The sequence below is a fragment of the Acanthopagrus latus genome, chromosome 13, assembly GCF_904848185.1.
Source record: "Acanthopagrus latus isolate v.2019 chromosome 13, fAcaLat1.1, whole genome shotgun sequence".
NCBI classification, from domain to species: Eukaryota; Metazoa; Chordata; class Actinopteri; order Spariformes; family Sparidae; genus Acanthopagrus; species Acanthopagrus latus.
This window is the reverse complement of record NC_051051.1, coordinates 21,342,652-21,368,899: the sequence shown is the minus strand read 5'-3', so window position 1 is coordinate 21,368,899 and position 26,248 is coordinate 21,342,652. Positions and strand designations below refer to the sequence as shown.

The window sequence follows — 26,248 nt, the reverse complement described above, 5'->3', positions numbered from 1 at the left end:
GGTGCACTCGAGCACTCACACACAAACACTGCCCTTGTTCTCCTGTGGAGGAGGGGAAGAGTTGCAGCCTCTGTAGCAGTGGGTGATCTGTCCACTGAAGGCTATCAAGGTTCAGGGTAAAAGGCTTCATGCGAAAGCAGCTTAATGAGGCAGCTCGGAGGGGAAAATATATGAGAAACAGGACTGGAGTTAGCAAGGGGAGTGAAATTTGACCTGCTTATAATTTTAATGAATAAAAAATCTGAGGAAAGCAAGACTGCCCGGCTGAAGATGGACTACGCTTTCCTTTTGTTACACAATCATAATGAATGTTGAAGCAGTAGGCAGCAGTGTCTCACCGTGTATCCTTGGCAATCACAAACGCTGTGCTCTACACGCAAGCCAAGAGAAAAATACCACATATTGGCCTTAAAGTCACGTTATCACTCGTACCAAAGCATGAAACCATGTCTTCTGGCTATTTCTGAGGCAAAAATTGATCTGTTTTTGCATTTGAACAGGACCTTTTAGCGAGAATAAACTGTTAAATCATCTTCACACATGAAGAGGGTAGAGCATGTTAATGTCAAGTATGCACAGCAGGAAGGAGTCCAACTGGCCCAGGCTGGCAGAGATAGTAAAGTCATTCAACTCACTCCTGTCTTTGAGTATTTCAAGCAGCTCTTCATGTTGTGCATTTGTTGGATTTACAGCTCAGAATCCTCAAAGAAATAGAGCCGTGATACATCATCGTCTTATCCTGCTAGGTTTGCCAAGTGGTTTCCTATTTAGACATCGAGCAGACGCGGAACAATATGGCGTTGCTTTGAAGTCGTGTTTCTGGCAAGTCCCGTATTTACACTCAATTTTGCTGCGGTTTGGTCATCACCGACTCCTGAGAAAAACATCGAGCTGTTTGGCTGCAAGAATTTGACTTTTCTTAGACAGTTAGTTGTTTACTTCAATGATGTGCTGATGGATGTTCGGCAGATATTGAGCACTTGGTTTATCTGAGCTTTTTTGCTGAAAACTAGTATCTAAAACCAAAAGAGGATAAAAACTGACACAGTTCAATACTGACACTGTGGGTTTCAGGTCATTAAATACTGATGCCTTGGATTGGTAGGTTGGGCTAGCCATCAACCCAAATCATCAGTATTTGATGAGTTGGGTTTAGTGAGATTTAGGATTTAGTTTATGCGTTTTGTACGAAGTTTTTTTTTTCTTTATTTGTAGATTTTGTATATTTTTCTTGGGGAGTTATTTATGACTTTATTTATGACTTTTATTTTACTATGACTAATTAAGAGTCATTTTACTTTCACGTCCTTTATTTATTCTTTTAATCCGTGGTTTAGAGTTCAGTGCTGTTGAAGGCACTCTACATGCGTTTACATGCATAGCTCAGTCAGATTACAGCCATAGTTTGACTATGCTACTCAATCAGGCAACCGCAATTGTCAAAGTATACATGCTGGTGAGAAAATTGAATTACTGGCCGAAGCATGTCATACCCCAGTACGATAGGTGGCGCTGTACCCATTTCAACTAGTGGTAATAGAACCACCTCCGGCTGACCTTTTTACGTCACCAGCAACAACAAACTCTGCCTCGGCATTCAAGAAAGATGCCGTACGAAGAGCGAGGACAAGCTACATCTTTGTACATTTCATATATGGTGTACATGATAATTACACAAACTAGATGCACAATGGCACTCTTGCTTGTGGTTATTTCGGAGGAAAGCCGCCGCTGCCGCCGCTGCCGTCCTTCTACTTCCGGCTCATGGCCCCAGGAAAAAAGTCTTGAGCCTGCGCAGAATGCAAAATCTGATCTGAGCCAGTGGAACGTATACATGCGGGAGTAATGCGACTATTAATCGAATAATCTAGATGTATTAATCCGACTATGAGAATTCCGATCCGGTCCGATTTTAGTCAGACTAAGTTGTATACATGCATCTTAAAAATCCGATCATAGTTGGACTAACTGACTGAGGCCGGGTCATTTCCAGAGCCTGATGTTGGCCTGTATGTTGGAATGGGATATCATAAATAAAGTTGAATGGAGCTTTTATTTGAGAGATTACTACTCACAAGAATAGGAAATGAAAACACTTCCACAACTGCACTTCCCTTGACAGACAGTCGAAAGAAATCACGAGGTGAATCTGTCGAGACCAAGCTTATTGAGTTATATTTTGCTGGAGAGGTTATTTGAAAGAAAATTTCTAATCAAGCAAAGCATAGTAAAAGTTTGTAAATGAAGATGAGATTGACTGAGATAAAATCCCCTCGGGCAAAGTCGACAGTTGCAGCAAATAATGATTGGATGCATCGAAAACAAATATTATGTGAATAAAGATATGTAAATAATAAATGGGAATGATTCAAACATACACTGGGGAATATCAGCATTAAACTTGAGAGAACGTTTTAGTGAAAAAGTTGTTCAAAGAGCAGAGGTATCTTTGATAGATGGCAAACATATTAAATCAAAAGGTAATGTGATCGAAAACATCACGGAGAGACTTTTGGTGGATTCTGAAACTGCAACAATACAGAATATTTAAAAAAAAATGCTAAAAGGAACATGACAGCAGGCAATTCTTTCACAGTGATACGATGGACCAGAGAGAGATAAGTCCTAATAAATGCTGAAACAATGCTAAACGCTCCGATACTCCAGGTACACACAACACTATTGCGATTTAGAAGCCTGGACCTCACCTAGAGTGGAGAGGAGGTTGGTTATAAGAATGTAATTATCCTCGCCCCACCCCATCTCACCCTCTCTGACACCCAATAATAAAACTTTGATGTGCTCCTCTCAAAAAGTAGCGGCAGCCACTAATCACAATTGATTGCAGCCACTTAGGCGAGGCGCACTCATCATCTCTTGCTCTCTCTGGATGGGAGTCATCCTCGGCTGGAGCTGCAGAAGAAAGAAAAAAAAAAAAAAAACTATTCAAATGAAATGCGGAGAAAGACTGGAGATGAATCGAGAGAGGGATAAGAAAAGCAAGATGAATTAAAAATCATGCCGTCAGTAAAGGTGAAAAGGGGGAGAAAGAGTCATTAGAGGATGTATTGGTCTAAATTTTTACCGCAAGACCCATTCGCTCTCATTTTACCTCCACTGTCAGCTGCATTTTGATGGTGTGATCATGGCTTGAGATGCATAACCAGCCTTAATTTAGCTTTTTTAATGATAACTCCACCGGCAAAAACTCAGTGTTTCATTCTGTTGTAACTTCATGTTTGTTTAGGTTGAATTCTCTCTTGTCACAATGCTTATGCTCTGGTTCGGTTTATGCGCAAAAAATCACGAGAAAAAAAATCATGGTTTGGCTTAAGATGCATGTTTTGGTCAGCAAAATCATTGATGGTGATGGTCTGACTACTGCTGAAACGACCCAGTTTGGGACACCAAAAAAACAAAAAACAAAAAAAGGCTGAAAATATCCCAAAGTGCACTTAAAAATAACCAGTGGTGTGAGCAGTACTGCAGTCGGCAGTCTGGCAGTCTAGTTGTCTTGTAATGATACCGCAACCATCCTCTTCACCTGCTGGTGTGAAAGGTGTCTAATAAGCATTTTATGTGAACGTTATATGTCCATGTTTGATCCGAATGTCAACCTTAGACGTACCTGTGGTTTTCAGAAAGGTCAACTGGGCTCAAGGTGACCGCGTCTTGTCATAACTGATGTGTGAATTACTGTAAGTCACTTCGTACAAAAGCATCTTCTAAATGCCCTAAATGTAAATGTAAATGTAAGCTGAGGAAGTAAGGAAGAAAATGTTGACAGGGTTGAATTTGTTGAGACAATTTACTCTTGAGATCAGACAAACATCTCTGCCCTCACATGTACAGGTTGTAGTTAATCAAAGTCAGCTCATCTGAATGTCCTCCTGAATCCCCAGAAACAACTCACAAGTCCTCAGTGCCATCTGTCGTTTAGTCAAACACTCAAAACGACTTCTGTTTACTTCCTTTTTACTAAAAAGTGACCTCTTTCGGTCGTGCCAATTAGTTCTGTGAGACATCATGATTCCTAGTGCCTCCTGTCTACATGTTGAAGTGTCCTTGAGTAAGACACTACAACTCAAATTGTCCCTGATGAGCAGGTCAGCGCTGCCGTGTGTGAGTGCGTGTGTGTGTGGGTGAGCGAGAGGTTTTAGAAAGCACTTGGTCCAGCTCGGGTTGAAAAGTGCTACTTATCTGGTAATATGAGAAGAGACACGATTCCTGGACTACAGGGCCTAATGCAAACATTATGGGTTATGCTCAGTTAATACAATAATATGATACTTAAGTGCACTGGCTGATTTATTGGTCGCAGTAAATATTTTCCCCTCCGTACCACCTGAAATGCTAAACTTTGTTGAGTGTCTGCACTGTAAAATATCCACAGGCCTCAAACTATGAAAAAAAAATGTATCCTCTAATGTATTCCTCTAATAAGCAAATACGAAGCTTGAGTTAACCAAATCACCAGGGAGTATTTTGTCCTGTCAGTCACACTTATTATCACTCCATAATCAGAAAATAACGTGACAGCCATAACACACATATGCAAAATCAGCATGCACCTCCCATTTCACCTCCGGTGGCAAATAACAAAGTTCAACTTTGGTCAACAGCCACAACCGATCTTGAAGACGTGTGTGTGCTTGACCCCCTCAAACATTACTGTAAACATTGATGTGTGGAGTTCTCCCAGCAAAACCTGCCATTCTGTATATCAGCAGTAATCAGCAGGACCAGTGAAGCTGCACTCTAACTTGAAAAGATTGAGAAAAACTCCACACAAAGTCTCTTTGGCTGCACGTCAGCACAGCTCTGTACTGTCTCTCACTGCTTTTAAATTAACTTCATCACCATCAGCTGTAAAAAAACTTGACAGATCAGATTATTTGCAGCCTTTCAGAGTTTGGACAGATTTATCTTCTAAAGACTGGACTATCAATTACCTTTGTCAGACATCTTTGATGTCCTTCTGCTCTCTGATATGATAGAACAAGAGAAAGAGAACAGGGCGAAAGAGCACGAAGCTAAAGGTCAGTTTCTCTTTTTGTCCACAAAAAGGAGTGAAATATGTATTCTAGTGTGCTCTGATGCACCAATAAAAGAACTGTCTGCGGTGTTGTCCAGTTCACCTTCTCTTTGCCCGGACTGCCATTTTATTTTTCCTCTGAAATAAACCACTGTGTCCAACCCTGCTGCGTGGATCAGGTTGTTCTTCCATCATCTGTCCTTGTATCTCTAAGCCTAGAATATTATTGTCCCAAACCTTAAGCTCGAGAAACTGTGTCCTTGCCACTGTGCCTCAGTGCCTCCTTTCAATGTGTATTAGAAAGTATTTATTATTCAGCTCATGCTTATACCACAATGCCTTATTTAGAAGTGATGCATAAGAGGATTATGAGATCTCTGAGAAATGCTTTTGAGAAATGGATTATATCTGATTGGCAAGGATTTTGTGAAATTGTTGACACACCAAATATTTCACTCAAATATTGATGGATGTTCTGTTACTGGTCCCCCACAGTACAAAGTGTCATTTGTTTGTTTGTTAGTGCTGTCCTGTTTGTTTGAAAGAGCAAGATATTTCACAAATGTGGCAACAAATTTCCACCAAAGTTAAAGGAAGGTTACGCCACTGGAAAAGTAACAAGTGATTAATTCCTTGCCGAATTTAGTTGCCGATCCAGGATCCATTTGACCGTGGGCGTTATTGTCTGATTAAATATTTGCATTCTGGCTCAGGAGCTCTGAAAATGACCCACATCTCCAATTTGGTCAGCAAGTTAGCTGTTGTGATGATTGACAAATGTTTTCATCGGCTGATAGAAACAGCCAAACGATCGGAGATCTGTAGCCAGGATTATGGAAGGTTGTCCATCATTGTCTTACGTTGCACACCTGATACCAAACTACATCCATTAAAAACTATGACAGTGTGTGTTGATAAGATCAACCAATCAACCAAAGCTGCTTTATTTAGAAAATGAGGAGAATGGGACAGCTATGTCATCCATTTCTGAACAAATGACTGACAGTGAAATATGTAAGATATTCCACGTGTCATATTCCAGCTCGAGACAAAAGAGTTACTGCTAACTGCTGCTTACTGTAGCTGCAATTAGCAAGTGCAGTGCAGTGCAGCTAGCAGTTTGGATGGGAGCTTAGGGACCATGAGCAGTGCTAGTATGACTAAACCTTTGACTGATCCAACTTAAATTCCTACACATTGCCCCTTTTTTCCCGTTGTTTAAATCCAAATGTGAATAGCTACATAAAGTGCTTGTGTCCCAAAATCTTCCCCGAACTGCTGACTTACCATAGCAACTAGGAAGATATTTACAAACCAGGCAAACTAGAAACTAGAAATCAATAAAAAAAAAATAATAAAAAAAAAAAACTGACATTGTTGAAACAGAAAGGCATCTTTATTGGATGTACAGAGACAAAACAAACACCACCTGAGGTAAAACTAGAGTCAAAAGGTGATTGACAAGCTGCAGCCTTGATGGAAAAGTTGTAGTTTTCAAACCTTTCCCTCAAACAGAGTTCCCAATATATCCACTATCTACCTTGAACTGAGATACTTACACCGCTGGTACAACCTTTCAAGCATCAGATGCCATTTACCAGCTCTTCTACACCTCCATGTGTCTCCATCGTACAGTATTTATCCCACCAGAGCAGCGTCTGTAAACAGGTTGTACACTTTCCTCGGTGACTCTGTGTACCGCAGCATCGGTATGTTTGAATCTGGAACATTTAATTCAATTAAATCATTAGGATTAGTGTCTGACCTCTCATTTTAATGAGGGCTAACAAGGCTTTTGAATGAGCTACACTAATTAGAGGCATATTATTCATGTGCCACAATAAGGGCTCCATTGTGCTTAGATAAAAGAAACTAATAGCTGCACTAATGGAAACCAACCATTTATGGGGTTTTTTTTTTGGGCAAATATGAGGAATCTGTGTAGGGAAGAAATGAGCATTTGGATGAAAAATAATCCCCTTGTATGCTGCATTTATTTCAGATTGCTTCGTTCCAACTTCCTCTGGTGCGTTTGTACTTCTCAGGTATTTTCTGTTTTGTTTTGAATTGTGAGCAGACCTCTCTGGCAGGATAATCAAAGACAGAGTAGAGTGGGAAGGTGGCAGATGTGCTTTATGTCATGTACAGAGCACCCAGTGGTATGATGAACGTGTTATTTATTATTTTTTTTCTATCTGGCCAAACAAAGCATACATGTAATTGGAGATTGAATTGTAGATGCAATTTTTTTTTTCCTCTTTTCTTAATGTGGTAACAAAAAAGCTTAATCTCCAGTCAGCCTTATTTTTTCACTCAAGGTGTGTCTGATGTTCTTGTTTAATGATGCACAAAATCAGTTGTGGTGATTAGTATTCCTGCTTCTCGCTCACGTTTTCTCCCCCCGCCCCCCCTCTCTCTCTCTCACTCTCTATCTCTTTTCCCTTCTATTTCAATCACTCTGTGTCTATCTGACACAGAGGCAAATACTGTATGGCCAGCATTGGTCCTTCGGTTCATCATCCGTAAAGCTCATTAGACCCTGGTAGCCTTTCAATCTCGTCATGTCTGTTTTGGCTTGGTCAGTGTCAGAAGTTTCCATTTTTAATGCTTTAAGCTTTAGGAAAGGAGCAGAGCTGCAGGATGAGTACACAGATCTATAGTAAGAGAGTGCAGAGTGCAAAGAGCCTGGAGTTGCTGTCAATCAGAGGAGAATTTATCAGCATATCAAAGGGGGATGGAGACGGGTAGGCTTTCATCTTAACCACATGCTGTCATTCTACATTACAGCTGATAGAGTGTGCTTAGGTAGGTGGGCAAACAAGGTAAGGCAAGATGAGAGTGGGTACGGATGAGGAGGAGACAGGGTTTGTGGATTTGTCGTCAGTCCCTGTGTAGGACGTCTAAAGGACAGCCGATGACCTCTGTTAATACGTTGTTAGCATGTTCTTCATCTGTGCACCACACAGATCTGAAGAGGAGTTATCAAAGCGTAAATTGCACCTTGTGCTTTGATTTTCTCCCCTTTTCTTTCCAGTGCTGCACAAGGAGTTACATCACCTCACTCTGCGATTGGTTGTTGACTAATTAGATTGAGTTTTTTTTTTTTTTTTTTTTTCTGTCTGGAATGTTCTTTGAAGCACGCATGGAGTCGTGATGCACCTCAGGCCAAACAAGGCTAGCAGCATCTTTGTACTTGAAGGAAAGCTAATATACATTTTGTTCTTTCCCTCTGGGTTTTATATAGGTTCTTGTACAGGTACAATATAGAAAAAGATTCATGACTTCACGTAAGAAGCTCATCTCTCCCACAAAAAACAGAACTCCTGAAATGCCTCATCGGAAGTCCCGCCTTTAATTCTGTGACTTTGTGACATCACCACGTCCAACATTTGCATAATGTATGCCTAGCAGTTAATTTGGCACCTAAGTATTAATTCAGCATAGATGTTTTGTTGTTGTTGCTAGCAGTTTTGGCTCAGACATGTGCAAGCTGGCCAATCAGAGCAGACCTGATATTCAGGATGTGCAGCTTTAAAGATACAAGCGCTAAAACGCAGTGTTTCAGACAGAGGGGGAGTGCAGTGCCGCAGCACTGGGGGGTATAAGAAAACCGGTGTGTTTTTTGAGCACTTAAGCATGTAAGCCTACTCTAAAGGTAGTCAAATAGAAATTATGAAGCTGAAAATTTGCATAATATATCTTCTTTAAAACCTATAGAAATCTATGAATGATGTATTTTCACACAACCACACCTATTTCCAAAGCAAGCAGGATTGCTATTCATTCACAGCAAAGGATTTGACAGAAGATGTTGATATATGATGTCCACTAATGTTTGGATGACTAAAGTTAGTCTACTTACGGAGTCACTGTGAATTAATAGTTTAAAGTATTGTATGTTTGGATTAATTGCTGTAGTTGATTCTCCATTGTTATTCTACTATGCATGTGATTGTCATGAACTCCTGTCTAAACATGATAATAAATAATTATAAAAATATTGTTTGTTTTCCTCCTTCAGCACTGAAAGACGCTCGATTTCAGCTGGTGAACTTCTCAGAGAATGAGCTGCGGGTGTCGCTGTCTAATGTCTCGCTGTCAGACGAGGGTCGATATGTTTGTCAGCTCTACACGGACCCCCCACAGGAAGCCTACGCTGACATCACCGTGCTAAGTACAACAGCAAACACACGCACACACACAAACACTCAATGTTGACTTTATTAGTGGCAGGCTCTTAATCGTAATTTAGACTGAATGCAATATGCATTCACATGTGGAACAACAGGACTGAGAGCTCATCATATAAACTGCAAGAGACTGTGACAGCAACAGTAAAACAGGAAAATCATGTTTGCTCATTCATTCTTGTTATAAGCTAATATATAGTGTTCAGGCTGCAAGAATGGGAGGCCAAATTGGTCATATTTCACGCTATAAGACACATTCATTAAACTAAGCATACAGACTCATGTATATGTGGTTTAAGAAGTGCGAATTAGAGCTGATGATGTCTCAGCAAAATTCATATCAAGATATTAACATGATTTTTTATTCAGTCTTGATTTGGCATCAGTGTTTGTGAAGTCACATACGATACTCAAAATGGTGCTCAATTTAATTAAGCACACTGAGTTTCACAAAATGATCGCATCGTCTTGATTTGCTCACTGAAAGAGGATATAGGATAAAACCTAATTACAGCTCAGTAGTTTTGTAAGACTGCATTTCTTGTTTGTGTGTTTGAATTATGTCCTACATGACACCTCAGACAAGTGCCAATCAGGTTACATTGTTTTTGCAGGAAAACTCAGCTCAGAGTGCACCATTAGATGATGAAAGCTTTTTTTTTTTTTTTTTTTTTTTTTCAGCCACATTCTGAATGACTTTAAGGTCAACTGTCATCAACTTTGCTTCGCAGGAAAAGGTTGTTGAAGCGCAGCGGCACCCTGATTTAGCTTGAATTTGTCCCCTTCATATATTCATGAAAGATTCAAACCCAAAGCCTGAGGAGGCAATTACAAAACACAGTAATTTTGGTCTTTATGTTCTTTTAAATCTCACTATTAGTTAGGAAGAAATGCCTCAAGAAATGATCAGACTCGTGAATGTACGGCAATATCCAAAATTTTAAACATATTACTGGAACATCAGCTAATAGCTATTCATTCATCCTGTTGAATTTCTTTCTTCTAGCAGCCATAGAGTTTACATATATTGTGCTGTTTTGAATATTCTGTTAGGGGCATACAATTTTTGAACTGTGGAGGGCAAAGACATTTGAAAGTTAAAGGGCTAAATGTAAGAATATACGTTGAATACATGAAAAAATGTCAACAGGATGTGAGTAAATAGCAGTTTTGACATCATGATGTCTATGCTCATCATTATCCATTATAAAGTACCTCTGCTAGTGGTGGAAACACTAAAACTCCCTGAGCTCCCAGTTCAAACCACTAGCTGCACGGCTAACTGAGCTAACTACGTAGTGGTTACCCTGGTGATATGCTCCACCCTCTTTGTTTTGGGTATGTATTTGACAGGTGGCCTATTCTTACACACTGCGCCTTTAACGTTTAGATAAGAAATTGTGTAGATTTTTGTAATCAAACTAAATTGATTTGTCTGTCATTCTTACTAACAAATAAGACATTTCTTACACATTATTTAATTTAAAATTAAAGTATATATCACCATATTTTATATCAATTATGCCATATGTATTTTTTTGTCTTTTAAGATTTTGTTTGTTCATCTGTGTTTATTTCTGTTCATTCATGAAGCAAAGTAGCATCATAGTCATTATACTGCCCTGGATTATAAGGATTATTCCTGAAATATATGCATGTTATGCTTATTCCAAACGTAGGTGTGGTGCACTTAAAAACCCTCTCTTCTATGTGAACTCTATAGTCCTCTCCTCATGTAAAGTGTAAAGTGCCATATTTCACGAATGTTTACAGAGTTTTGTTTTGTCTCCTGTCATAGTCCCTCCTGGTAACCCCATCATTGAGGCCCGGGATGAGGTGCTGAGCGAGGGCAACGAGACAGAGATGACCTGCACTGCCATGAGCAGTAAGCCTGCCGCCACCATCAGATGGATGAAGGGAGATAAAGAGCTTCCAGGTAGGTCGGCCCCGCACACAAAGAGAAAATCGCAATCATCAGTCAAGGCATTTCCTCTCTCGCCATAATAAGGCACTTATGTAGTGCGCAGATCAGAGTTCACTCGTCTGCCTGTATTTTTGATTGGTTATCTGTACAACGAATACCTCAGTGTGACACAAACACACTGTGTTCCACGAACCAGAGAAAAGGGGCCAGCATGTGTCACCTCTAAGAGGGAAGAAAACTCCTCCTGCAGGCACCCACTGTTCCCCTCGCATATTCCACATGAAACAAAACACAAGGGAAAAAAAACATGCACACAATACTGTGGAATATCCTGACTGTTGATCCTACCCACAAACTCTTTTCTGTATGCTCACTTTAATCCAATTTTCTCCTTAAATGTCACCATGAACCCAAAATATTAGTCACGTGTTAACTCCCCAATTGAGGACTGTGTTAAGGAAATAAATAAGTTGCTTAATTAAGGTGGAGAAGTCGGAGCTCCAAGCCTAAAAGAATGATTTACTTTGACATTGATGAGATTAATCATCTGGAGAAAAAAAAAACATGTTAAAAAAGACAATAAAACAACATTAACCTCTCCTCCTGCCTGTCTGGGTCATGCCTGGCTTCACAGTAGAACGCCTGTCATGCACCACATTTTCATTTTTTTTTTTTTTTGGAAAATCAACTTCTGTGAGGTTTTCATTGATCTTGTTTCCCTCATGTTGCTCCCTTCATTTGGGGACTGCACTGTTGGAATGATACAAGTCAATAGGCAATTTGGTCATTCCCAAAAGGGGGCCGTGCCCAAACATTACTGACCTCAGGGTGGGTGGAGAGGGATGACCAAATCTATTTGGCAAAAGGTTCCTTCTTTAATCGTCTTCTGGTGTCAATGTATGTCAAAGTGGATTCTAACGGCCTGTTTTTACAGTCCACATATGTCCATGTGTCACATTTGCATTAAGGTTAAGCAATGAAACCACTAGAGGGCACTGCTCAGAGTGAAAACGGTCTGGCTCGGACCTCTACGTTTCCCTCACCACCGTCAAATTGTCTCTCTGCCTGGGCTAATTAACATCATACAGATGTTTAAAACTTGTCAAACTTGCATAACCTCTCTTTTAAAACTCCTGCTATTTTTAAGATTTATTCCCTTCGTCCTGTGGTCAAAGTATGGACAAAGTGATCATAAATGATTCTGAACCTGGAAGTATCTAGCTTATCATCATTTAAAATACATCATCTTAACCAGAACAAATGTGACTAAAATGTTTTCAGTGTCTGTGACAGCTCATCTATCATGGACCAAAACAAGGCAAAAATGATCAGGGTCTAAGTTTTCATTGACTAAAAAACACTAAAAAGATAAGAAGAGACAAGTTAGTCTCTAGAACGACTTGAATCAACACAGACTTTTAATCTTAGGACAATGACTACATTTAAAGATAGCTGAAAATAGAACACTATTGTTGGCCTGGTGGACAGCCCTGTTTGCAGTTAGAGTAATGGATGAAATCACTTAGATCGGTTAGATATGTCTAAGTCATCTCCAAACCACACAGGGCCACAGTGGTAAGCATCAGAGGACACTGGAGCTTGAAGCCCTTGCTGAGCATCTTTTCTCATAGTCCATTCTACCTAATCAGTGGTGTTCATTCACAGAGGGAAAAATCTGAAAAGCTGCTGCAGGTGAAGGCAATTTTAGCGTGCACCAAATGACATAGTCCACTTGTCATTTCATCCACGGTACATTGAACAAACCAACAGAAAAAGACTTGTTTTAGGCAAAAGGTCATCATGAATTATTTGGAGATTTGCCACAGAATGAAAAAAACTCCTCCTTGTCTGTCTGTCTGTCTGTCTGTCTGTCTGTCTGTCTGTCTGTCTGTCTGTCTGTCTGTCCGACCCAGTTAGTTAAACTTTTTTTGATTATTTGCTGTTGTTTCTCTCATTTTGCTTTGTTTTGTTTTGTTTGCATTAGGGTGAGTGGGTTTTTTTTTTTCATTTTGTTGTATACCTATGCTTGAATAAAGATGAAGTTGACCTCCAAAGAGGGGGGCGGGGATGGTGGTGGACCAAAAAAAAAAAAAAATTGAAACACATCTGTGTGAAAGGTTTTTTCACTACTTCATCAATCATGTAGCTTTTTCCATTTTCTCTCCAAAAATCACTTCGTGTGCATGTGCACATTCTTCTCTTAGGTAACTTTTGCATGCTCATATGCATCTTTACAGTCCCTGTGCCATGTTTATAAATGAACCATTTTTAGGTCCAGTTTTTTTCTCCCTCAGCTTCCTCACCATATTGAGTGCTTACATCAATACTGTTGCTTTTTAAATGGACCTCTGCTGTGACTTTGAATAGTTTCCATTAAAGCAATGTGGATGTGCAGTGGTGGCCAGGGCCTGTTGGCATGATGACAACTTTCATGCCTTCATCAAATGTAGAGGAGCTTCAGAAGTCTGAGCACAGCTCGGGGTGAACAGGCCTCCTGCCAGGCAGCTCCACCTCAGAGCCAAGACGGAAAGCTTTGTAAAGACTTTGAAACAAAGGTCCTAATCAGAAGCTGTGTTAAAGGCCCTGAGCAGCCTCACCTCTGCACTGTACGTTACAGCCTTAGTGGTCAGCTCAAGCAAGTTCTGCTGTGAAGAGGTCGGGGAGTGGCCTACAACGAGTTGTTAACATCACGTAACATTGCTGTTTCACAGTGTTGTGTTTGTGCTGACCAGTACTGGCAAGCTCCTGAAGTCAGCAATTTCATTCCACTAAATGTTGGAGACAAATGCCAGGTAGCAAAGTGCATGTATCTAAAGTGAAAACTGCTTATTTTAAACTTTAATCTACAACCGAATCTATACACATATACTCTGGACACCAGACTGTTATAATGGTTCCTAATATTTGGTGCCAGGACTTTCATATACATAATTTAACCATCTGACTTTTTTCCTCATGCACATGTGCCAGACCGTCGTCACTGCCAAGTCAGGGGGTGTTTGGGAGGTTTATTCAAAGGAAGTTCTGTATGACTTATCGTTGATAACTTGACTAGGGAGCCTGTATTTATAAAGTTTAACCAGAGGTTGCATATAGCCTTTCACTTGCAAAACTGCAATGAGATGAATAGGTTGAGCGTGACAGTTTGAGGCTAAAGGCCACTGATCAACCTTTAATGAGTTGTGGGTGAGAACGTGTTGCATATGCACATTTAAAAAACATAGTTAGAATCCTGATTCCCTGCTGTCAGATGGCTGAGAAGACAGCTGGGTATTTTTGAATGGCCTTTAAGCCATTTCATTTGTTAAAATGATTTTCCCTGCTTCAGTGTCAAGAGCACAATGATGCCTGTATCAAGCTGGAATTAACTGGTGTGTTAGCAAAGCCATTCTTAAAACTTCAACACAGAATTAGAGGGTTAGTCCAGGGTAACTATAGACTGACAAATTACAGTTTTTTTTTTTGTTCATCTAACCACTGATTAAACTGCAGAGGGACCTTTGGTGTTGGATAATGATCTCGGGTCATTTAAATCGAATAGTATTTGGGAAGATAAATGGTTAAAAGAAAGTTTTTCCTCCTGACATATAATGCTGCAGAAATTCAAATGTAAGTAATACATTTAGTGTCTCAGCAAATTATACCATTATAAAAATGCCATTTATTGAAGGAAACATCAATAAAACAGGTGATTCCAAACTTTGAGAAATTGCTTCTGTGTCTAGAAATCTGGTCATGTTAATAATCTAATCCTGTATGATGATCACTTAATGATGCTACAAAACCTTGTTTTGTTAATGCAGAAGGCTGACCGTAACACAGTTACTTAAGTGCATGTGACCACACTGACTAATGGTGTGTGGCAACAGTGCAGCCACTTGCATGAATGGGCTGAGTTGAACCAGTGACGACTGTGAAATACTTATCCACTCCTGGGTACTCAGCGTCTCCTTCAAACGGGAACCTGCCACAGCGTCGCCATACAAAACCATCTTCAGTTAGCATGTTTGTGTTTCTCAAGCGTGCTGTGACATTATTTGTTATTTGTAATATTCCCCTCCTTCACTGAGTCCTCACGCTCACTTTAGCTGCGCTTTCAAATGATGCTCATTTGCTTTTTATTTATTTTTTTTTTTTTATCGAATGGCAGAAAACGATTTTGCGGAACAATACATGCCCCTCAACCCCTGCACCCCTGCTGTTCTCTCACACTTGTTGGCAATGGATTGCTATTTTCAGAACCAGCTCAGCACTCTTTGAAGATCGACAGTTGACAGATGCACATTTTTTTGGTGCTTAAAGGCTCACTTGTCACAACACATCATTTGGAGCATGCCATTTGCTTTTATCCATTTCCGCCACAGGTGAAAAGGGGTTGTTAGCTGAAACAGCTTAAAACAATGGCAGCCCACTCATAAAATATGTATTTGTTCACTTTACAACAAGTTCAACTTAATTGACATTATTGTCAGCACATTATCAAAATCACACTTTTGGAATAATCCCTTTAATCACTCAGTGTCACTTTTGTTGACCGTGTCGTGCGAGTAAGCTGCCATTTAAAATTCAAGCTCTTTAGTAAACTGTCAAATTATTCCAGCGTTTGTTTGCTTGACACTGCAGCAGAGTTGTAAAAAATGAAACGTGGCATTGCTCTGCCGAAGACAAAGGAGTGCATTAAAATAAAAGATGGAGAGAGAGAGAATGACTCAGGGTGCCAGATTCCTGACATTAGGGCAGAATTACTTAAATTGCCTTCGGCTGTGGCTCCTTGCCTGGCAGACTTATTTCTAATTAAACGTCCCCGGAATTTAACTTAATTACCTTAAGGGATAATCAGGCTCTCTTAAATATCATTTAAAGGTTGCAATTGTCATGCTTGCCAATGTAAATCCAACAATCTCTCCTAATATGCACAGACCCATTATCTCACTATTATCTCCTCCGTTCCTTTTCCTCTGATCCTGTTGTTTAGTGATTTATTAACATTATGCCCTGGCACTGATAACTCCAGCTCTTAAGCACAGACTGCAGTGAAAGTCACGAAGAAAGGGAGTCGTATCAGACAGCGCAGGATCTAGCAGTACAGGTCGTTCCTTTCTCTTCTTTTAAGATGAAGAAAAAAAAGGAGACGAGTAGAAAAAAAAAGGAAAAGGCCAGTAGGTAGGGCACTTCATTGACTGACAGGGACCAGAACAGCCATTAGCCTCAAGTCTTATGAGACAACCACAGGGTGATTTCAATTACCCTGCTCTACCCCAGCAGGAAGACTCTAGAAATGGATAAAAAGAATATTTTGGGCAAAGTGAAGCGACTGAAGCGGAGAGACATATATTTTATTTAAACAGACACCGCTCCTTTCCTGCTCTACAGAAATGCAGTTAAACGATAACACTTAAAGAAGCAGAAAAAAAAAAGCAGAAAGACAACCAGCTGAGTTTGTATGTTAGGATTTACAAAACAACCTAAAGTGCCACTTGAGCTTTTTGTTTGACCTTCCACTGCTGCTTTGTGACATTCATCTCTACTGGCTCGGCTCCAAACTTGTTTTTAGTGCCTAACAAGCCATGACTCTTTCAAACGGAGAGCCATCACCAATTCATCTTCAATACTCGCTTCACTTTTGGAGGGCGTTTTATTTTCTATTTTTGTTAAACTTGCATTACTGTCACCTGGTTGATGGTTTTAAAGTAAGAAAAGAAGGAATCACAAACACAGCACCAGCGTTTTTCTGAGGCAGTGTATTAATAAACTGATATTTTCATTTTTTGTGTTGCTCAAGGCTTTACTTGGTCCAACCTTAGCTCTTTTTATGTGGTTGCATAATAAGGCCAGCCATGGTAAAGCCATGAAGTCAAACATGCACCAAGATGTTAATCGGTTCTAGCTAGCATCATGACCCAGTCACGCTCGCATTTAAAATAGCTACATTTTGGCAAGAAGTCATTTATTTCAACCGAATAAAAAAAAAAAAAAAAACATTCAGCTGGAGCAACAACTCCAAATGCTGTTTTGCAAACTTCAACTCAGGTGAACTTTGACATTTAGATTTACAGCACTAAACAAAAAGCTAATGGTCTTGACAGTTCTAGCCTTTCAGCACTCTGTCCAAAATGGAGGAATCCCATTTACTTCACTGTTATGAAGAACCCTGCTCTGCCACACTATAAACAGCACCGCAAAAGAGCCATGGTTTGCACTTATGAGACAAGGGTAGCAATCAAATGAATTCTACTGTGCACTCAATAGCACAATAACTGACCTTGATGAAGGCAGAGGAGACGGTGTAATCACATAAGATGGACTCCTGACAGAAATCCACGTGTGCCGTCAGATGTCTAGGCAGCTCTTGTCTCAGTCGTAAGAAAAAAAAAAGTTGCATTGCGTTGAGTGTTGATGCATGTCGACTCTGATCCCCATGATGCCTCCAGTGTGTGGGTTTCGCTAGAAGACAATTATAGCATTTGTTTTTGACGCATCTAGTGTGGTGACCTTAAGCTCTACATTCTCTCTACCTGAGGAGTTTGATATTTGATATGTGGTGTACTGTCAGATGCCCACCGAATGCGGCTCGTCCGTCTCCACTGCCTTCCTTACGGAATAGACCTTTTTCACTGCAGCCGTTTTCACACAAAAACAAAGTAGGTTAAACACAGATGTTACCAATGATTCTGATTAAGTTTCTGTTCAATTCATGTCAGATAGAGTCAAGGAGCAGAGAGTCTTCACTACGCTAAATAGAACAGAACCTTCATTAATTGTCATTAATGAAACCTGTGTTTACCGTCTATTTCATGTCAGTATGGCTGCTGTGAAAAAGGTCTATTGGAACCAGTCAGTTCTTGTGCTTTACACAAAGAGACAGGAGTAATAATGGAGGTTGGCTCATCCCAACCACATTACCATTAATAGGAAATTATATTTTAGTTACCTGCCTTTGTACAGGTTTCAAACCCAGAGACAGCTTGTGTAGATAAGTACTTTCATTTTACAATGACTTTTCTGAAGGTGTGAAGTAAAAGATCCAGAAATCCAGGGCTTGAATGAAGACGTCCTCCCACTTTTTCTTTTTTCTTTTTCTTTTTTTTCTTTTTTTTTTGTTATGCATCTCAAAAGTCATTTTGATTCAAGCAGACCCCCTTCAGGTTCCCATTTCACGTGCTTTCATGAATCTGAAGCCTCTAGTGGTGTGTATTCATGACAACCTGTTCCTTTACACCAGGCACATCACACAGGTTTGCTTTCCCAGCATCCAAAGAGTTGGCTGTCACCAGTGACAGTGACGGTATCACAGCGGTGGCTGAGCTGCAGCACAGTGGGTAGAATGTGCACTTAGCTCATATTTTACACCAAAATGTGAACTTATGTATGCAGCTCCTCATATTAAGACAGAATGCTTTTTTTTTCCTGTACCAGCAGCATTTCTCCTGGCAGGCTCAATCACTTTTTTTTTTCCCCCGCTTGTTTTATTGATGGGACACAAACACACTTGTGCAACAGACTGTTAGGAAGTAGGACAAAGGGATAAAAATAATCAATCTCTCTTTGCCTCTGGTGTGCCTCGCCGTCTGCAGCTATCCCTCTTATTTTGTATGACTGTGATGAGGTAGCCTCTTCATTGCTTTTGAGAACATATTGTCTGTGTGATATTACAGAGCAGCCACTAATCAGAGGAGGGTTACTTTGCAGGCTTCAGATCTGGCAGCGCTGTACAAAAGGTGGCCACACAATAAATCTGGTTTCATAAAGCCTAATGAGTGATTCACAGTCACATAGCAGTCTCTGACAGCAGGCAATTGTTAGCTGATTCACCTTCCTTGACCATTTTCAAGGGCACTCTCCTCGCTCCTACTCTACATATCTTGCAAGGTCAGGGAAGAAAGACGTTCTACTTACAGCCAAACAATGGCCACCTTTGTCAGGCCTTAAAGTTTATAAAGTTTTGTTTTGTTTTTTTTTGTTTTTTTCTTTCAGCCTTGAGTCCAGTGTCTATAGCTTTGTATTTTGGACTGACTCTTAAACAAAAGAAGTTCATTCACAAAGTACTCGAGGAGACAACCAAGGATGCATAAAACAAAAGGTTCAAGCACAACCAAAACCCTTTGGTAGACTGTATTCATTTATTTTCAAAGCTAGTCTTAACCTCTACAGCTCCTTTTTTCATATTTTATGACTTAAGTGTGTAAAATCACTGAAAACCAATTTAGCCCTGAAGCAGAAAGCAATCCAACCAGAAAACTATGAGTCATTTGAATGATAAGGAGAACAAGCACCGCTGTGTTTGGTCGAAACCAGAACCAACCTTTTAGCTTGTACTTCCGAGATCTCGTGTCTTCTTAAATTAGACTTTATAGACGGAATTTGAGAAACTGCAACAAAATTATTGAGAATCAGCGTGTTGTGGTTTGCCAACAAGGCGAGGACCCATACACAGCAGGTTAGGAAACAGTGAGCTTTAATAATGTGAGCAGCAAAAAGGCAGTTAACAAAAAGCTGGCAACAAACATCAACAGGGAAAATTGAAAAAATAAAAAAGATTAAAGTGTACTACAGACAAATAGAACAAATCATAAAGCCATGGGGAACAAGTCAGGAACACAGGTAACAGACACGGGAACGCAGGAGATGCGGGATAAAAACAGACAAACTGACAAAAATTAAAAGAGATACACATACAGGTGAACAGAAAAAAAAGAAAGGAAAAAGACAAAGACAGGAAGTAGAGAGTCCCTACAAGAACATGATTAAATGATCTCCAAAATAAAACAGGCCAGGACAAACCCAAACCATGACAGGATGAGCACTACTGCCTTAGCATGGAGGATACTTGGATATCCTAGCTGGATGCAGTTTCATGCTAAATGGTACATGTTACTGCATTTATTGATTATTTTTCTAGTCTACCGACCACTCAAATTGTTCTAGAACAGATACCACAAACACCTATTCACACATAGATTCATGGACCAATGGCAAAGAGTTCCTTGCTAGGTGCTGACCTGCTATTTAGGAGCGACACTATCGATTCAAAACACCCTGCAACATTTCTGTGCTCACCTATTAACACACTCTAAAACAGGAGCAACTTGAGGTTCAGTATCTTGCCCAAGGACAACAGAAGATGCAGACTTGAGGAGCCGAAGGAAGGAGGGCTCGAGCCACCGACCTCGTGATTAGTGGTGGACCCACTCTTGAGTCACATCCGCCCCCCACAAATGCTCTGGCCTCCTTCGGTTAATTGGAGACTCTAAATTGCCCGTTGGTTCGAATGGTTGTCTGTTTGTATGTGTCAACCGTGCAAAAGACTGACTCCATCCAGGGTGAGCCCTGTTTGTCACGTATTTGAGCCAGGGTTGGCTTCAAGTCCCTGCAACCTTGCAAATGATGAGTGGCTATGGATGGAGAGAAATTAATTATAATGTTTCTAGAACAGCTTCATCTCAAATTGGGTTGAGGGGAGCTTGAGCTGAGGGAAATCATACAGTAAGGTTCAAGTGTGGGTTGGGTTTGCACCCACAAAAAGTTATCTCTCCGCTAAGCCACATCATCCTACTCCCCCTGACGGATCTCACTGCAATTCCAAGCATATGGTTCCTCTCAGTGTGAGTGAGTAGTTATAGACACACCTGAGGGCCTGGTTACACCGGAATTTAAATCAGCAAAATTTCAGCAGCGGAATCTATTTATTTTCAGTGCAAAGCTTAATGAGTTCAGCTTTGGAGAACTTTAAGTCAGAGAACTTTTGGTCACTGCACGGCGTAGTCTCTGACCATACATGAAAGTCTGGACTTAAATCAACTGAAAGACTGAGACCAAGACTGAGATTCTGCTTAATCAAACCAATGTAGTTTAAAGGATAAGTACAACAAAAATGGGAAAAGTACATGAATGAACTGCTCACTTTCAGAGCATTCTCCTACACAACTGAAGTAGGATCTAAATAAAGTCTTTTTAAATCATTTTGGGAATTAAGGGCTTCCAGAGTTTGGGAAAACTTTGGGCAAGTTATATGGAGCCATTTTCTGGGGTTTTTTGGTTGTTTTTTTGTTTTGTTTTTTACATTTTAAAACAAGTCCCCATTGTCTTCAGTTGTTTAGGAGAATGGTGTGATGCTGTTTTGCCTTGAAGCTCCAGAAATGTTCTGTGCACTTCAAAAATGACATTTCAGCACCAAGGGGTTGACAATGATATCAGGTGATTGTTAAAATAAAACAATTGCTAAAACAAAATAGTTTTTTTTTATCTAATACCTTGCTACCTATCTTGCTGACAAACACACACACACACAAAAAAGCGAGTGAACTTGAGTTTATTATTTTCTGGCCGACCTCATTCATATTTTACCCGCAATCCAAAATTCACCTGTATTGCCGTGTTTAAGTCTGCTTGTCTGTGATATCTCCCATAGGCAAGCCCAGAGTTGATCTGACCTACGACAAGATGTACACAGTAACCAGCCGCCTGACGTTCACCGTCAGCAAGGAGGACGACGGCGTGCCTGTGGTTTGCATCGTAGACCATCCTGCTGTCAAGGACTTCCAGGCACAGAAGTACCTGGAGGTGCAGTGTAAGTACTTCTGCTCTGTTATACATTAGAAATCAACAGAGTATTTAAGCTGCATTATGTAAGTTCTTTTTTTTTTTTTTTTTTTTAAGTTTTTCAAGTGTCTCATCAGCTTAACCGCAATAGAGAACTTAGGCTGCAATAGAGAAGAGTGTTCCATCCTCTCTAATTAAATGGCATAAATTTGCTCCTTTTCCCCAACTAAAACTTTGGTGTGTGAAACGTGTGGCAGTGTCATTGAAGGGAACTGTCTCTATGAGCAGGTTATGATGAATAAAAGAGGGAAATTGGACTGCGCTAGAGTTCACTGTTCCATCTCCTCTAATTAAATGACATAAATTTCTCACATTTTCCCACCACGGAAACTGCGCTGCATGGCTTTGTCAACAGCGGGAAATCTCATTCATGACATCTTTCAAAGAAATATACTTTTATAAGGTACCAGGTTGCCTTTGCACAAAAAAGATATGTCTTTAGCTCTTTTTGCTCTTTCAGTTGACATCATTTTACTGGATTTCTATCTGTTAAACTTTTATTGCTGTCCAACGGTCATTTGGAGCAATAAATGTGTGAAAGCAGTGCAGCTCGAGTTTAAAAGTTTGAAGCAGTAAATGTGGTCGTGTCGTTTCCTGATACTGTGCTGCTAGTCAGAGCGAAACCTTGAGCCGCTGCTTACTTTTTCTCTTTTGACAAGTTTATTTTTTTCTGCAGCCAAGATGTTTTGACTCATCTCAGCATAACAGCGAAGATAATCTCATTTGTGACATCGTATAACGAAATATATTAATGTGCACAGGGATATCCTTTTTGCCCTTTTAACCCCTGTCATCACTATGAAGCATCAAAGTCTGGCCGGATGGCTCTCGCGAACAACATCATCTTGCAGGATATACTTTTGCTTATCTTTCAGTATTGTCTGACTGTCAACTGGGTCCATAAATATGTGAGAGCGGTGCAGTGCAGTTTGAGTTTAAGAGTTTAGAAATGCCATGAGAGCACACTGCAGATGTAGGTTGTCTGGTACTGTACTGCTAGTTGTGAGCAAAACCTTTTTTTCTTCTTTTTTAACAAGTGTTGTGTCGTCTCTAGAGCCAAAATGTTCTGGATCAGCACTCAGTGCAACTGACAAGGTACAGGGAAATCTGAATAGGGTAAAGACTCAAACTCAGAACACAGAAATGGCAACCTTTGTGAAACTGTGTGCTTCTGTAGAATTAGCTGTAAGCAGATGTAGGCTTAAACCTTAAAAAAAAGTGTTTCCATATGAACACATTCAATGAAAAGAATGTAAAAGTGTAAACAGAGAGAAATGAATGATGATGTCAAAATAAGACTAAATACTAAAATGAGGGGAGAAAAACAGTGTTTCCAGTTGTGTTTACAGATTAAAGGTGAATGTGTATAGAATGCAACAAAAAACATCTGAACGAAAATTGAAATTTCTGAATTTCTTTAGAAATATAAATTCATCAGTGCGTTTTCTCTATACACAATTTAATCATCTAGCCTCCAAGTGTTGCAGAAATAACTTCCTCATGAACCACAAAGAAGAAACTGAATCCAGCTCTTAACAGAGGTCAGAGATCATGTTTTCATTAGTATAACTGTTTTCTATTTCAATAGAAAGCATTTATTAGGCATCACAGGCCTGACCATAACATTGCATACGAACCAAAACGACCTACCCCAGCCATGTGACATCTAATTAAAATGCTGGACCTTTGTAACGTAGAGCTTTTGTTATTTTCATTGATTCAGAATGATAAAATGTATGTACTCTATGCCTTCGTAACCTTATGACTTTGGCTCCTGGAATGCATTCTATTAAAAAATAACTCTTGTGTAGCTATCTGACCTTTCCCTGGGTGAGCGAGAAGAGGAGATCAGCTCATCTACAGCGGCAGCATGGCATTTTGTTGGCCTCTGATAACAGGGCGCTCACATGGACCGCCCGGCTCAGCGTCTCACACTGCGTCACACGGGCAGGGCTGCTGCTGTCACGCTCTGCGCATACTGTAAGGGCAACCAACAGGCATGGCCTGCCCTGCACTCGCGCCTACTGCCTGATCCATCTGCTGTACAGTTTGATATTTTGTTTCGAGAGTGTTGCCTGCAGAGAATTACTGTAACATACGTAGACAATCCTGTTTTTATTTGCTTTAACTTATGAAGCTGTAATTTACAGGGAAGATTCTGTAGCGGTTCTTGATCTGCAGTAAACTAATTAGACACTACAGGTCAGTGTGAAGCTCAGTAATAGGGTCACGGTTTGGTGCATTTTCAGTACAAATAGATGACAAAATAAACACAGGAGAAAACATTTATGTTATTTATTTAGGCCATGGTACTTATTTTGAAAATCAAAGTGTTCCCTTTTAAAAACACGGATAATAGTTTCCTTATCTGTTAACTTTTCTCAGTATTTTTCTCAGCTTTTGATATCGGGAAAAAAAAAATCAATATAAAGATCTTTCAAAGAAAAACAATGAGTGCTGAAATACTGATATTGGCAGTAAATGTTATGAAATATATATTTAAAAATAAACTCATATTCTATAGATTTTTGTGAAAAAATTTCCTTTGGGAATTTTACCAATTATGATAAATCCACCAAAGGAGTCATGTCACATTTAGTTCTAGAGTTAATATAATCAGTGACTAATTTTTGTGCACCATTCTGACAGATAAGTGCTGCCGTAGTGGCTAATTCCTGGACAACTGCCACTTGTGTTGGTTTAGAACAAGCGCATCGAAACTGACTGGTCACACATGATGAAATGATAACCATATCTTGAGCCATGTAACAGACTTAGAATTTTTGGATGCTGCTGATTTTTTTTTTTTTTTATTTATTGAATGACATGTTTGATTGTTTGCGTTTCTAGAGACATATGAACAGTTTGCTTCCATTCCAATATTGTAATAACATCAAATGGGCTCTTCCAGCTCATTTGCATTTAAACAGCACTCACTACATAAGCTATACACCCAGAGGCGAGCTCCACTAGCATTGGTTTGGCTAACAGACAGCAACTGTACCACTGCCAACGCTGTCTCTGTGGAGCGCTTACACTTAAAAAGCTGAAGTGGACAAGTCAAGAGAAAGACAGTTGATAGTCGAGTCCCATCCCAGGTCGTCACATACTGACACAAATAAACAAACAAGCAAATCGACGGATTAATTGTTGTTGTCGACACCACAGTTTCAGTCTGTCGGAACTATATCAGACATTATCAACTTAAATACTATGGACAGGCAAATAATAGTTCAAACTTGTTGAATCCAACCACTGAGTTGACTGCAGAAGGCCCAACGAAAAACTGGTTCCCCAAATATTTAATGCCCAGTTGCACAGTTGTGGTTCAATACTCATCTCGGGTCGCTTAGGCTCTACTGGACTGGAAAACGAGGGTCCTTAAAGCAAAATGTGGTACCTGCAGCGAGGACATCGACCAAATGGAAGACTTAACTATTTCAAATGTCAAATACAAAATTGAAATAATAAAATGTGTATATCTTCATGGCAGTTTTGCTCGGACACCAAGTCTATTGTAAACCTGCAACTTGTGTGTGCGGGCTTTTTGTATCCACTGTACACTGTCGATCCTCTCTAGGAAATTACGCCTTTGCTACACAGTTACACACAAGTTTGTTTACTGATTACTGAGATAGACGAGGTGATTTACATTTCAATCACTCACTGTGTGGGCAATTTATGAGTGGAATGGACTGCATTGTGTAGAAAGAAACAGTGAAAGGAGGCCATTGTCAGGGGACAGCATAATTAAATAAGCCTGTAATGTTTATGTGTATAAGCAAAGCAAGCTGTTTTGCTCCGTTGCCTGGTTGTTTTCCCTTAAGGTCAGCCGGCTGCGGAGAGATGGATAGTGCCATCTTGAGTGCTTATGAGGTGAGGCACACAATGAAGCAAATAATTCAGTTAGCATAATGATAACGGCCCTCTTGCATATGATAGACACTATTTCATTTCCACTGAAGAGGCAGTATTCGGATCCGGCTGTGCAGTGTGTGTTTCGCCATCACGCAGAGACAAAGAGAGCTCCACCATAACTACTTGAGGCTATCAAAACAACCTACAGATGTAGAGGCGTCCTTCATGTTTATGGCTCACAGATGACAAGGTCAGATGACGTTGTGAGCGGAGGAAAAGTTGCAGGATGCCATGTAGCGCCCGGAGTAGAAACAAAACCAAATGGTTGTTGTCTATAGCCGTGCATGCCCACTGAGCAGAAGACCTGGCTTCTCGCCCGTCTGCTGTCCATCACCAAGACTGAGAGCCGGCCACTGACAGGGTGTGATTTAGACAGATGGATGGCCAGACATGTGTTGTTTGTTGCCGAGAAGGTCGGACATCAGTGTGAAACTTTACCGCCGGCTTTGAAATCATAACTCAAGCCTGGGCTCTCTGTCTACAGGCTGATTAAAAATGCAAGCAACAAATAGTGCATTTAGGCTATGGAACTGGGTAGAGAATGATTTACATCACAATCGGAAAACTATAATTACACCATTG

General features: G+C 40.2%; 1 protein-coding gene across 10 annotated transcripts in view; it reads left to right on the top strand.

The window, feature by feature from the left end:
• The window catches only part of cadm1a (cell adhesion molecule 1a), a 394,713-nt gene that overhangs the window by 300,088 nt on the left and 68,377 nt on the right, over positions 1 to 26,248 (top strand). For all 10 annotated transcript variants that reach the window (XM_037120290.1, XM_037120284.1, XM_037120283.1 and 7 more), the window contains 3 exons: positions 9,057 to 9,209; positions 11,024 to 11,161; positions 21,558 to 21,716. In XM_037120290.1, coding sequence (XP_036976185.1) covers positions 9,057 to 9,209; positions 11,024 to 11,161; positions 21,558 to 21,716 — 450 coding nt within the window. The remainder of the gene's footprint in view (positions 1 to 9,056; positions 9,210 to 11,023; positions 11,162 to 21,557; positions 21,717 to 26,248) is intronic.